At 45.8% G+C, this 15,244-nt stretch overlaps 1 protein-coding gene across 1 annotated transcript in view; it reads left to right on the forward strand.

Moving 5' to 3' along the window:
• HECW1 (HECT, C2 and WW domain containing E3 ubiquitin protein ligase 1) overlaps positions 1–15,244 on the forward strand; it is a 146,475-nt gene that overhangs the window by 99,265 nt on the left and 31,966 nt on the right. The window contains exons 14-18 of the mRNA XM_027835905.1: positions 980–1,114; positions 7,604–7,709; positions 8,775–8,871; positions 14,351–14,434; positions 14,811–14,920. Of these exons, the coding sequence (XP_027691706.1) occupies positions 980–1,114; positions 7,604–7,709; positions 8,775–8,871; positions 14,351–14,434; positions 14,811–14,920 (532 nt within the window). The remainder of the gene's footprint in view (positions 1–979; positions 1,115–7,603; positions 7,710–8,774; positions 8,872–14,350; positions 14,435–14,810; positions 14,921–15,244) is intronic.

Consider the following 15,244-nt stretch of genomic DNA (forward strand, 5'->3'; position numbering starts at 1 on the left):
TTCAGTCCCCATTGGGGATTTTCTTGGCAAAGATGCAGAAGTGGTTTGCCATTTCCTTCTCCAGCTCATTTGACTGATAAGGAAACTGAGGCCAACAGGGTTAAGCTGGATTTGAACTCAGGTCTTCCTGACTCCTGGTCTGGCACATTATCCACTATACAACCCAGCTGCCCCTGATCTTTCTTGAGAGCTCTCAATAACTCCTTTTTTAGGAGGTCCCATGCGCTTCCACTCCCCAAATCCCACTCTTTTCTCCAGATATGAGCCCATTGGAGTATGTAGGGAAACTATACCTGGCCTCGATACAGCGTCTTAGAGTTTACAAAACCCTGTCTAGACATCCTCCTATTTGAATGTCTCAGCCACCGTGGAGGAGGGAAGCTTCTAATTTGACAGATAAGGAAACTGAGGCTCAAAAAGGTCACATTTCTTGACCAGGGTCCCCCAGATCATCAGTGTCAGAGGTAGGACCTTAACCCAGATTTCTCTGACTCCAGCCCAGCGTTTTATCCTCTGGGCCACCCCTTCTTTCATTTGTAAAAACAGAGTAGTCGAAGAAGTGAGAGTCGGCAACCACAGTACCTCCTTTCTCTAAAGTTCTGCGGCCAGGCGGGTGCGGACACTCAGACTCTGGACCAGGCCCTGAGATGCTGAGCGGCTGGAGGAAAAGCAGCCTGGCATCACTGCTCTGCTAGACACGATCCTCCTCGGGGCCCACTCCAGAGAGGAAGGCTGGGATGCCCATCATGAACTTTTTTAAGCCCCTGTAACAAGTCATTCCAGGCTGGAATGCTTTTTCTCTGAACTAGGCACCCAATCAAATGAAAGGGTCTCCTCCTCCACCCTCAATTTGGGCAGATACATGAAAGTTAGAGACCAGGGCGAGAAGAGAGCTGGGCCCATGCCCGGCACATCCCTCTCTGCTCTTGAGGCCTTTCCTGCCAAACACAGGCTGCGTTTTTTTCCTTCCCTCGGGCAGTCTTTTTTCGTGGACCACAACAGCCGAGCAACCACTTTCATTGACCCCCGGATCCCTCTTCAGAATGGACGTCTACCCAACCACCTGACCCACAGGCAGCATCTCCAACGACTTCGCAGCTACAGCGCTGGGGAGGTGAGTCCACCCATCCCTAGGAAATGCGATGTCAGGACCTCTTGCGTGTGCGCCAGGCTGGCCTGGGCTGGGGGGGGGGGGGTGGCCTCCCTCTCCCTTCCAGCAAGTGCTATACCAGTCACCAGCCTGGGAGCCTCTCGGACATCAGCTTGGCCCTTTAACGCTTATTATATCTAATACAATTAGACTTTTATACGCCGAGCACTGACCTAGGCCTAAAGATCACATGGAACAGTTTCTGCCTTTGAGGAGTTTACGTCTAACAGAGAAGGCAACATGAAGGTAGAGAAGTAAATAGAAAATTGATAAAAATGACCAGGGGGGAGCAGGCACTGGAGTTGGGAGGCCAGTGGGGACCCGGAGGAGCCCCTGTAGGAGGGAGGGCTTCAGCTGGGCCTCAAAAGAAATGAAGATGAGGAAGGTGTGCATGGGGTGAGGGGGCATGGCCAGAGAGGAGACGGGCTGTCAGGCCTGTTCCCTTTACTCCCCAGGATTTCCTTCCTGTATCCCCCAAAGGACTGACTGCCTCCTGGGCCCACACTTTTTTCTGGCCTCATGGCATTGCTCCACTCCGCCCCCTTTGGGGGATCCACTTCCCATGGTGGAACCCAAAGCCCAGCTCTTGATGCTGCTTCCCAGTCTGGCATGCCTTGTCCTTTGATGACCCCACGTGTCACACATCCCTTTTCTCACCTGCCCTGGACTCAGGCTCAGCACAGCCTTGAGCACCAGGCCTTTGGTGGAATTGTACCCCCAGGATAGGAAACATTAGAGAGAGACCCAATGAAGGAGGCAAAGGGCCTCCCAGGCCCTGCTAGCCCTAAGGTGCTAGAAACCAAGGAGCCCTGACAACCACAGGAAGTGTTCCTGGAGTGAGGAGGGCACCTACCCAGTTTGCTTTCGGGGCCACGGCCTCCTCACCAAGCTCAGGGTCCTCAGTGGGTCATGGCCAGGACTCACCTCTGGGTAAGTCACCATGCTTGCTCTGCAGACAGGCTCCCTCTGAGACCTCCCGGAGCTAAAAGGAAGCCCACAGGTGAATGCAGTCCCATGGGATCCCAGGATCATAATGGCAGAGCTGGACGGGAGCTTGGGGAACATGAAGTCCAACCCCATTGTTTTACCCGAGTCGACAGGTCTCTACCTTCGGGTTATGCCAATGGAGGCTTTCGGGCGGGGTGCCCCCTTTTAGGAAGGATGTTGGAGGATGTTTAGAGGAGGACACCCAAGCTGGTGAAGGGCCTTAAGTCCAAGCCAGAGGAGGACTGGGTGAAGGAACTGCAGATGTTTAGCTAAGAGTCAGGCGGGGCATTCGGGCTGTCATGTAAGGAAGGCTTTAGACTAGTTCAATTTGATCCCAAAGGACAGAGCCAGAAACAACAAAGAGAAGTGACAAAGAGAAAGATTTGGCTCCATCGAAGGTGGGGGAGGGTAGGTTGGGGGAGGTGCTGTCCCAATATGAAATGGGCTGCCTGGACAGGAAGTGAGCTGCCCATCAGTGAGGGTCTTTAAGCACTGGCTTCATGACCTCTTGCCTCATATTCAATGGAAGAGATTCTTGCTAAGGCCACGGAGATCCCTTTCAGCTCTGAGATTCTGGGATAAGCCATGTTCCTAATCATGTATGTTGATGTCATAAATTCATGCTTAATGTTACAGACTGATTTTGCTGGTAATCAATTGATTATTCCCCTGAAGACATTCTGAATCTTTTTTTTTCAGTGTGTACCTAAGTGGGTTTTTGTCTTGTCTTGTTTTGTTTTGTTTTATTTTGTTTTGTTTTGTTTTGTTTTGTTTTGTTTTGTTTTGTTTTAATTTTCTGGGGAAGTGGTGAAGTCTGCATTCCCAGAATCATAACAGTGAAATGAGCCTGGGGAGGCCATCCAGGCATCCATAAATGCTCACTCTGGCCTGGTGAGTTTCTGCAAATGCTGGAGTTAACCAGGACATGGAATTAAGCCCATACTTTATTTCTGTTCACTCATGTGGCACCAGGGCACCTTTTCAGAACAAGCAAAAGTTCTAGTTGTACAAGCTGATAATAGTATTGAGCTAACTGGAAAAAAGAGAGAGAGAGAATGCTCTTAGAATCTACCAAGAATGTTGAGGACAACATGGAGTTTGGTATGAAATGAGACAAGTCAGCACAGATGCCAAAAGGAAAACTTTGCACAACAGAAGATCAACAGAAAAGTCAAATCACAGATGAGCTGAAGCAACATTAGAGGATAGGATGCCCAATTCAGAATTTAAACGCTGTGTGGAAACGCCTACAGGGAAAATATATTAATTTCTAGCTGCTCAAAATTAGGATTTGAATTAGGGAGATAAATACATACATAAACATACATATAAATAGGTATATATAGATATAGATATAGATGTAGATACATACATACAGACAAAGACATAGATATGAACGTAAATATAGATATGTTTTTGCCAAACACAGGTGATGCCCTCCAGAGATCCATATGCTTTTGAGAAGAGGTACAACATATGATAAATATTCAGTAACTGCCTACTATGTGCCAGGCACTGTACTAAATGCTGGGTATACAAAGTAAGAAAAAGTCCCTGCCTCAAGGAGCTTGCAATCTAATGATTACAATCATTACAGCAGGAGGTTACAATCAATGATTGCAATACGAACATAAATAAATATAATAGAAATAACTATTGTTAGATACAGAGCCAAGGTGGTGGAATAGCAGGCCACAAAGATCTAAAAAGTGCACCAGATTGGATTTTGATCAGGAAATCCAAGAAAAAAAATTCATAGTGAGTCATTTTTTCCAGCTTGCATTGGCATAGGGAAACAGAGAGGTCTGTGAGCCCTGGATATGGGATCTGTGCAGGGGCACACTGCTGGAGCATTCCAGTGCCCAGGGCCTGAAAGAGGACTGAGACTGTGTCCCAGGGCAATAAGAGGTCCTCATAGACTCTGAACTCGTGCGGGATGCAGGAGCAGTGAATCTACAGAATGATCTCTCTGGCTAACAGTGATGGTCTAGAAGCAGTCTAATGGAACTTCCAACCAGGGACAAGCCCATAGGTGTGTTGCTCAGATCCAAGCCTGGTTCAGGAACTTGCGGAGTTCAGACCAGAAGGGCAATAAGGAGACTTTGTCCTGGATCAGACCTCTTTGGGAACACTGAAAACTCAGCCCAAGCTGTCCGTGAGAAAGTGGGATAACACAACTCTCAATACTCCCAAGAAAGTAGCATAAGGACCCAAGTGGACAAAAGTTAAGCTCAAACCCCAGAAGTGCACAGAGCACAGACTAGCATAAAGTCCCAAATCAGGAAGTAGGCTGGAATAATGATCATCTAAAAAAAATTACACCATCAAGAGCTCTTGTGGTAACAGGGTTGCTAGAGACACAAACCCAAAGAAGAGAATGACTTCAGAACATCTACAAGTAAAGTCATAAAAAAACATAGTTTGGGCACAAGTCCAGCTAGATTTCCTGGAAGAAATGAAACAAAATTTTTTTAAAAAGAGTAAAAATTATTTTAAAAACTAAATGAGAGTGCTAGAGGAAAAAGTGGGAAAAGAAATGAGAGCTACTTAGCAAAGAAACATATGGAAAGATAATTAATGGCTTGAAACAAAAGTTTCCCTTCTTTTGCTGAAGAAAAAAAAAACTCCCTGAAAATTATATTTGACACAATACAATTTCCTCATAGAACATCAAGAAATAAAGTCAAATAAAATAAGAAAACAGTCACAAGTTTGAAAAAATATTTTAAGGTATCTCATAACAAAAAACAGCTAACTTGGAAAATAGATCAAGGAGAGATAATTTAATTTAAGAATTAGTAAACTGTCTGAAAGCCATGACCAAATAAAAGGATCCTAAATACCATATTTAAAAAAAGAATTTTTAAAAAATTGTCCTGATATCATAGAACCAGAGGGCAAAGGAGAGATCAAAAGAATCTGCCAATCACCTCCTGGAAGAAATCCCAAAATGAAAACTCTCAGGAACATTGTAGCCAAAACTCAGAGTTCCCAGATCAAAGAAAAACAGTGAGAAAGAACTCAGGTACCAAGGAGCTACAGTCAGAATCGAGATGTAGCAGTCCCTGGGACCAATAAATGTTAAACTGTTTACATCCTGATAAAGGAAGATGATACATGTAGCCCCTCAGAGCTCTATCATCAGGGATCATAGAGGGATTTTAATTAGACCAAGAACCTGGGAATAGTGGTGGTGGTGGATCCATCCTACCCAAAGATAGCCAATGACATCATGTTGTTGGGTCAATCTACAGTGTGTTTGACTATGGCTGGTCAGAACAGTACAAGCTCAGAAGGTTCTATCACAGAAGGTTGGGCGTAAATAGTCCATTTGAATATTTGGGATGGACATGTCTCCAGACTTTCCTTTGTGATAATTTGTATCACATTTCCTTTGGGATCCTTTGATTCTGCTTTGCTTATAGAGTACATGTGGGTGGTCCTGTGCCAACATCTCCCACGCCTCACAGTTGATTCTAGCATTCTTCAGAGAGACCATAAGAGTGTCTCTGTACCACTTCTCCTGACTTTCATGTGAACACTTGCCCTTGATAGTTCTCTGTAAAAAGTACGTTAGGCAAATGTACATTTGGTATTCAAACAACACGGCCAGCCCCACTCTGCAGTAGAATGTGAATACTTGGCCGTTCAGCTCAAGAAAAGGATCTTAATGTCTTGCATCCTATCCTGCCAGGTGATCTTCAGAATCTTCCTCAGACAATTCAAATGGAAGCTATTCAGTGTCCTAGCATGGTGCCGATAGACTGTCCAGGTTTCATAGGCATGTAACTATGAGGTCAGCACAACAGCTCTGCAGACCTTCAGTTTGGTAGGCAGCCTAACACCTCCAAATTGCTGATCTGCTCTTTCTCTCTATTGATGAAAATGTTTAGAAATAGAAATTTTCCTTTAAGTACTGCTTTGGCTGCATCCCAAAAACTTAATTATGTTATCTCATCCCTACTGATCCAGCCACTCTGAAAATCAATTTGGAACTACATACAAAAAGCTAATAATTGTGCATACACTGACCCACTGACATCACTACTAGATCTGTACCATAAGGATATTAAAGAAAGAAGGAAGGGACCTATGTATGCAAAAATGTGGAAAAGAATTAGAAACTAAGGGGAAATCCATCAATTGGGGAATGGCTAAAGAAATCATGATATATGATGGAATACTATAGTGTTATATGAAATGATGCAGGGGATGGTTTCAAAGAAACCTGGAAAGACTTGTAGGCACAGTTACAAAGTGAAGTGACCGGGACCAAGAGAGCATTCCATGCAATAATAACAGCATCACAATAACAAACAATTGTGAAAGATTTAGGAAATCTGATCAACACAAGGATAAGCAGAATTCCAAAAGACTTACGATGAAACATGCCATCCACACCGAGATGGAGAGCCTGATGTACTTAGAGAGCAGATTCAAGCACCTATTTTTGTGGACAGGGCCAATGTGGGAATTTGTTTTGCTTGACAATAAATATTTGTAACAGGTTTTGCTGTTCTTGCTTTCTCGATGCATGGAGAGGAGGACATGAGAGAAAGAAAGAGAGAGAGAGAGAGAGAGACAGAGAGACAGAGAGACAGAGAGACAGAGAGACAGAGAGAGAGACAGAGAGACAGAGAGAGACAGAGAGAGAGACAGAGAGAGGAGAGAGGGAGAAAGGGAGAGAGACAGAGAGAGAGACAGAGAGACAGAGAGACAGAGAGAGACAGAGAGAGAGAGAATTCAGAATTGAAAATTAAAATTGATTTTATTTTAAAGAAAGAAAGGCTAGGAAAAGAAATGGTCCTATCAAATTCTATGATACAAATGTGGTCTTGATATTTAAATCAGGGAGAATCAAAACAGAGAAAGGAAACTATAGACCAATATCCATAATGAATATTGATATAAAAATTAGCAAGGAGATTATGGTAAATTATCGCAAAGATTATACCCTAGCACTGGGCTGTACTTCTACCAGGAATGTTGGACTGATTCAATATCAGGAAAACTATGACCATAATTGAGAAGAACAACAAAAATCCTGATTATAAGAATGCTTCCATACTTACAGCATTCAATTTGTATGTTATTTAGCAACCTATTGAAAAGTTGACTAACACACCTGACTTTCCTCGAGAACTGACCTTGAAGGCAAGAAGTCGTAGGTTCAAATGGTGTCTATGATCTGAATTTGACTGGGTTACCCTAGGCAAGTTACCGTCACAGAGCCCTGTGCTGTTCTCTAAGGGGAGCCCACCTGTAATCCTGAAAGGAGACCAGGCTTTCTGGTGTCTCTGTAGGAAAGTCAGATCCTGACTCCTTTTATTGAATCAGAGTGACTTCAGCCAGTTTGTTTGTTTGTTTGTTTTCACCCTAAAGGAGATGATCAAAGAATCCTCTAGTTGGGAACCTAACAGTGTCAGTGGTTGGTGTCATGCTCTCTTTTTCATTTTTTGAAACCAGGCATCAGAAGTCTCTCGGAATCGGGGTGCTTCCCTCCTGGCCAGGCCCGGGCACAGTCTGGTAGCTGCCGTCCGGAGTCAACATCACCACGAGTCATTACCTCTGGGTAAGCCACACTCCTCTTTGTCCTTTGGGGCCCTCCAAGCACTGCCCTGCCTCCCTCTCTTGGGGGGCCGCTACATTGCAGGCTTTTATCCCCATATGGACAGACGTCCTCCCTGAACCAGGCTTGCCCTACAAGCTGCATGTCAGAGGTAGCCGGGGGGGCCTGACAGAGGGAGTCCAGGGGCAGTGACTCCTAGTAAAGTAGCTCAGGGCTGTCTATGGGGCCATCCCTTCACACACACACTAATGGTCACATGTTATTGCCCCGCTTTCCTGCAACTTTTTTTTTCTTTTGGTTAGGCAATGGGGTTAAGTGACTTGCCCAGGGTCACACAGCTAGTAAGTGTTATGTGTCTGAGGTCAGATTTGAACTCAGGTCCTCCTGAATCCAGGGCCGGTGCTTTATCCACTGTGCCACCTAGCTGCCCCTCCTGCAATTTCAAAAGCAAACAATTGTCTCTGAAATCTTAAAAGACTGGAAAATCATAGATCGAGAACTAAAGGGAACTTGGAGTTCCCTGTGCAACTCCTGTGCAACTCCTCATTTTAAATAAGGAAACTGAGTCTCAAATTGGTTCAGAACTTCAGCCAAGGTGATTTAGGTGATGAGTGGCAGGACAGAATTTGAGCCCAGGGCCTCCTCAGAAGCCCAGACTAGCTCCCCACAACACCCTGCTACTCACCCAATTAGGGCCATGGGAAACCAAAGACCTAGTGTGTAAATACAAGAGAAGTGATTCCCCTCTCCATACGGAACAGTCCTTTCACTACGCTCTCGCTCCTGGTCCTGGTGTGGGTCATTACCCAGTTTAAGGGCCCAGTATCCGTGCTGATTTAATTCAAACTCAGATTGAGCTCCATTTTCCAGCTAATAATAGAATTCTGGCCCAGGCAGATGAAAAGCCCAACGTGGCACGCTAAGTGTGTGCCGATGACAAGACAATTTGCCCTCAAAGCTCCTCCATAAATCCCAGTCTCATGTCAAGCCGCAATTTTCCCATCATCTGAAAAAATGTCTCTGGGCGATGGACTGAAGTGAGCAAGCGTTCTGTGCTGTCTCTTGCAGCGTATAACGACAAGATTGTTGCGTTCCTCCGCCAGCCAAACATTTTTGAAATGCTGCAGGAACGGCAGCCAAGCCTGGCCAGGAACCACACACTCAGGTACGGGCCTGTTTGTTCATCTCTGTAACTCATAGTCTGTCCAGTTATCAACCCTCGGGGCCAAACCTCAGTGCTGTGGGGGAGAAGAGGGCAACTGATCCCATCCGCAGCTGCCTCAATTAGTCCCTGAATACAAATGGAATGACCCCATAGACCGTAGGAATCCGAGTGGAAAGGAACCTCAGAGAACAATTAGTCCAATCCCTCGTGGGACAGAGGGAAGTGACTTGTCCAAGGTCATGCAGGTGATAGAAATTCAGATTCTCTGGTCCCAAAGCCACTGCCGTGTGTGTGTGTGTGTGTGTGTGTGTGTGTGTGTGTGTGTGTGTGTGATCAAGCCTATTAGAAGCAGAAGAAACTTTGGAGAGGTACCACCCACCTTCTCTGCCACCCTTACCAGGCCTATCCATACCCCAAACCTATTGGGAACCAGGACTGTCAGATATTGGAACCTGGACCTCATTGAAAAAAAAAAAAAGGTATGAATTTGATTGGGAGAGAGAGATATCTAATGAAGACTACGGATTATAAGGGAAACTGTTGGCTAACTAGTGACCCCAGGAACTCAGTATTACTTGAGATTTGTTAAACACAGAATATCAGAGTAAATTCCTAATTTGGAGCAAACATACACGTCTATTCAAAATAGAATTTTCTTAAAGTTCTGATCCGACTTTGCAACCCCCAACTCAATAAACTATTGTAGCTCTCTGTGGCTTCCAGGATCAAATACAAAAATGCTCGGCTTGGCCTTTAGAGCAACCCAGGCCCCTCCTCCCTCTCCAGTCTTCCTACACCTCTCTGGGGTCCACCCCGCCCCCCAACACATACTCTTTGTTCCAGTGACCCGAGCCTCCTGGCTTTTCAACAAGCAAGACCCTCCATCTCTGGGCTCTGGGCATTGTCTCCAACTGTCCCCCAGGGACAGGAATTTCCAGGAATTTCCACATAAGATGACAACACACACATTGCCAGAGCTAGTTCAGTTTTTGGGAGACTCTGAAGAAAAGTGTGAGAGAGAAGAGGCATTGGGCTGCCTACCAGACTGAAGGTCTACAGAGCCATTGGGCTGACCTCCTTGTTGTATGCCCGTGAAGCCTGGCCAGTCTACCAGCGCCGTGCCAGGAAACTGAGTAGCTTCCATTTGAATTGTCTGAGGAAGATTCTAAAGATCACCTGGCAGGATAAGGTAACAGACACTGAGGTCCTTTCTCAAGCTAAACTGGACCGCTCTCCCTCCTCAGCTCTGACCAAATTAAGTCCCGCCTTCTACAGGAAGCCTTCCCCACTCCCTCTGAATTCCAGGGACTTCCCCCTGTTAATTATTTCCTATTTATCTTGTTTGTATGTATTTGTTGGCATGTCATCTGCTCTCATTAGATTGTAGGTGCCTTGAGGGCAGGGACTGTCTTTTGTATCCCTGGCACTTACAACAGTGGCTGGCATGCGGTAAATATTTAATAAATGTTTATTGATGGATGGATGAAAAATGGCTTTTATAGAATGAAAACAGAATTTTCACACTAACTATTCCTGGAAAGAGGATGACAAGGTAATGTCAGTTGCTACCTATGATGGTTCCAGGAGGGCCAGCCTAGGTCAGGTGGTCACCTAATGGTCATGGGGACTTCCCAACTCCCAACAGAGAGAGATGAAAAGAGAGAAAAGGAAACAAGTGTTGTACATGCACAAGTGTCCCCCATCAAGGTCATGGAGCCTTGACATGAAGTCACCCAGTGAGGCAGGGTTCACAAACACCCAAAGCAACTCATTCACCTTAGGGGCAGCTGTGGATATTGGGAAGGGTTATTCTCTTCTTAAATGGAATGCTGGTTGGAAGATCATGGCAAAATTTGGCTGCCTGGAGAAGTTCATCAGAATTATACACCAGTCTTGTGGCGGCATGCTTGCCCGGGTTCTAGATAACGCACGATGCTCTCATGCTTTCCCAGTCACCAATGGAGTGAAGCAGGGCTGTGTGCCTGCTCCCAGGCTTTTTAGCAGGATGTTTTCTGTGATGTTGTCAAATGCCCTGAATGAGGACAAAAACAGCATCAAGGCCAGCTATTGTACTGACAGCAAATTATTTTACTTGAAAAGGCTACAAGCCAAGACTAAAGTGGAAGGAGAGTTGGTGCCTCTGAAGCCAAGATGCACCAAAGTATGGATCAATTCTCTGCTGCATGTGCTAATTTTGGCCTGACAATTAACGCCAAGAAAACAGAGATTCCCCTCCAGCCAGCACCATGCCATCTATACGTGGAACCATCCATTATAGCAAATGGAGACATTCTGAATGCTGTGGATAAGTTCACTTACGTTGGCAGTATACTTTCCAGGAATTTCCACATAAGATGATGACACACACATTGCCGGAGCTAGTTCAGTTTTTGGGAGACTCTGAGGAAAAGTGTGAGAGAGAAGAGGCATTGGGCTGCCTACCAGACTGAAGGTCTACAGAGCCATTGGGCTGACCTCCTTGTTGTATGCCTGTGAAGCCTGGCCAGTCTACCAGCGCCATGCCAGGAAACTGAGTAGGTTCCATTTGAATTGTCTGAGGAAGATTCTAAAGATCACCTGGCAGGATAAGGTAACAGACACTGAGGTCCTTTCTCAAGCTAAACTGCCAAACATTCAGACATTGTTTGAATGCCAAAAGTATGTTTGCCTAAAAGACTATTTTATGGAGAACTCACACAAGACAAGTGCTCATAAGGAAGCCAGAAGAAGAGACACAAGGACATTCTGAAGGTCTCTCTGAACTTTGGAACCAATTGTGACCCATGGGAGACATTGGCACAAGACCACCTGGCATGGCATGCCCTCATCAAAAAAGGCACCGTGCTCTATCAGTGAGGCAGAACTGTATTTGCTCAAAAGAAACATGAGACGTGCAAACGTAGAAACATTTCTGCTCCAGCTGTTCGTGTGGACTGTCTGTGTATTGGTCTGGTCAGCCACAGCTGGACACATGGCACCTTGTCATTTTGGTCCTCTTCGAGCTCAGAGAACAGCCAACCACGGGACCTTTGTCTGGCTGCCAGTCCCTCCAAGGTCGTCTTCCATAGACTCTCTGTCGCACATCACGGTGCTTCTGGATGTAAGAAACAACTTCCTAGCAGTGAGAGCTGCCCCATGGTGGGATGGGCAGCCTCTGCCAGTAGTGGGTTCCCCTCCTGAAGGTCTTCAAGAGGATACTGGGTGACAAAAAAGGTATCAATAATCTATATTTTTAAAGAAGAAGGCTGGATGACCACTTGTCCAAGGCAACTTCTGTCCCAGTATGGGTTACACTCTGTGCCTTTGAGGTCCCTCTCAGCTCAGAGATTCTGGAATCCTCTCTGGCCCTCAGTTTCATCCTCTGTAAATGAGGGCTAGAGCAGCTGACCATCTAGCTCTATGATTTTATGGTGTTCTTTCATAGATTGAGATCTGATGGTATTAAACATGGACGTGATCATGGAGGAACCTCATCAAATCTGATTATATACCACTCTCCCTAGGATGAGGGGAGAGGGTCTGGGGAGGGCAGAGGTATCTTAGAATCATCCTCAGAGACAGAAATAAATATCAATAAAATGTTAGTCACACACCATTACCATAAAGTAATCAGGTGTAGGGAAAACTCCCTGTGTCCCAGAGATACCCAGGCAGCACCAAAGGCAGATGGTAACCCTTGGGTCAGAGGGCTAGTGTTCCATGAAGATCACCACAAGGGACTTCTCCCTTCACTGACCCACTCAAATAATCTGGTAATTTTATTAAAGGATACCCCACATCCTGGAGAGTGTGGTCATCAGCCCCCCTCACAAGCACAAAGGTTCAAAAGGCTTATTAAAATAGGAATACAATATTAGGTAGACCCCCTTAAGAAGTTTCATAGGAGAAGTTTCATGGATAGGTTGAACCAACACCATTGAAAACGCAAATCTCACAGAGGATACAGAAAACTTTGGCGCCCTCCCCCAGTCCCCTGCATCAGGGTATATGCACTCTCAGGTCCTTCCAGCACTTTCCCTGGTTAAGGCTCCAGCAAGGAGTGCTTGTCACTTCATGTCAGGGCTACCTTCCACAGTCCCTCGGGCTACCTGTCTGTATAGCACTGCTCAGTTCACAATGACAGTGGCTCCAGAGTAACTAGTCAAGCTCCCTGCTCCCTATGATGGTTAACACCCTCACTTTTCTCTACTTCAGTCCCCATCTCCCATGTTCCTCAGTAGATATCACTAGTCATCCTCTGTCTGGGGTCTTGCCCAGCCTGTCTTCCTACCTGTAGTACTCCTGAACTGCCAGCAGGTGGGACCAGTTCTCTTTCCCAGGAGATCAGCTTTCTTCTGGCTCCATGGTAGAGGGGTCCAGCATCCCTGTCTTGACCAAATGTGTCTGCTGCTCAAACTATACCCTCAGACCAGCCTAGAGCTCTCCAGAACAAAGCAAAAAACCTTAGAGTTGGAAGGGACCTTAGAAAAGAAGAGTGAAACCTGTAATGATGAGATTGGAGTTCCCAGATTTGAATTAAATCTTGGCTCTTCCAAACTACCAATGTGACCCAGAGTAAATCACTATTGCTCTTTGGGCCCCAGATTCTTTACCTGTAAAGTGAGGGGATTGGACCGAATGGTCTCTGAGGTCCCTCCAGCTCCCAACCTAAGACTCTGTGATCCGAAATCTCATCTCACAGGCCCATCTTTCAGAGGGAAAAAAGTGCTTTGAGAGGCTTCAGGGAAAAGGGCTATGTATGCTGTGCTCTAATTAGGAGACACCTCAGAGGAGAACAATGGGCGGCTTCTCACTTAAAAACCAATGTCTACAGCCCCTCCTCCCACTTCTGTGCAAGTGGAGGGGGGTACCCTATGACTTTGGAACCCCGAATGTAAGTTCAGACTCTTTCGTTAACTTGATTACTTTTTCTGAGCTGTATTTTCTGCTCTTTTTTACTCTTCATTATCAAGTGACAGTAACAAGTATTTCTTTTGTATAAATATATAGAAGTACACGTTGTATCTCCTAATAGGTTTGCCAGTCAATGAGCATTTTTAATTACTTTTTATGTACCAGGTATTACCCTTAAGCAGCTCACATCCTAATGGAATTATTTATAAGGGAGATAGATAGATGGTTAGATAAATAGATGGATAGATAGATAGATAGATATGGATGGATAGATGGATGAATGGATGGATATAAATATATACCTACACACACACATATAGAAATGCAGGTGGCATAAAAATATGACATTAATAAAAATGTATTTTTCAAATAAATATATCTTATGATGGAGAAACTAGAAGGCCCCTAAGCCCTGGTAGGTTGTTTGACATAGAACTGTCTTCACCAACTAGAAAACAAATTGGGTGTGAGGCTATGGATTGTCCAGCTGCACTGGGGAGAAGGAACAGGAGGAGGGCCCCCAAAGGGGAGAGTCAATCGTTGGGTTCTGAGATAGAACGTTTCTTTCCTGTGTCTAATGCTGCAGGGAGAAGATCCATTATATCCGCACAGAGGGCACCCATGGGCTTGAAAAACTGTCCTGTGATGCGGATTTAGTCATCCTGCTGAGGTAAGGGTCCATGGATCATGGACCACAGCTGACAGATCCACGGGACAATCCCCCTTCCATGGAGCCGATGCCTGGGAGGGGACTGAAGATTGAGGTCCAGCCCAGGCCCTTCCCTTTCTCTGTTCTGAGTTTTCTCCAAAGCCAAAGTTTAGAAATTACTGAGCGACAGCATCTGGTGGGAATTTTGTGGGAGCTTTAATTAGTGCTTAGCATTCCTCAGGCTCTGAGATCCTGGCAGGGAAGGTCTGGAAATACCGGTGTGTATTATACACTGACTTGATCAGATGGCGCTAATTATGATGGGCTCTTGCCTCATCACCCCCATCGGTGCCGAGCGGCCCATGAGAGAGAGACCTGACCTTTCCTTGCTTTGCAGCCTCTTTGAAGAGGAGATCATGTCCTACGTCCCCCTGCAGGCTGCCTTCCACCCTGGCTACAGCTTTTCTCCACGGTGTTCCCCCTGCTCATCACCCCAGAACTCTCCAGGTGAGCTTGGGAGCCTCATCCCACCTCTGTGCCTCTCCAGAAGTTTGACAAAGCTGGGAAATGGGCTAATGAATAACAGGAAATGAGTTTGCTGGTCATTTCCTCTTGGTCCAAAGGCACGACATGTAGCAATCCATGAGTGAAGGAGTCACTTCCATCAGAGAAGAAATCCAGGCCTCATAACTGACAAAAACTTTGTAATCACCCAAAGAGCCGATGGGCCTAAGCCCACGAGTGCGGTCCAAAGTGAGCAAGGTCACAGCTCCCTGTCCTCTGCCCTGGTCAGGCCTTGTCTGGAGGGTGGAGTTCAGCTCTGGACATTCC

The sequence above is a fragment of the Vombatus ursinus genome, unplaced genomic scaffold (assembly GCF_900497805.2).
Source record: "Vombatus ursinus unplaced genomic scaffold, bare-nosed wombat genome assembly UNPS02014817.1, whole genome shotgun sequence".
Classification (NCBI taxonomy): domain Eukaryota; kingdom Metazoa; phylum Chordata; class Mammalia; order Diprotodontia; family Vombatidae; genus Vombatus; species Vombatus ursinus.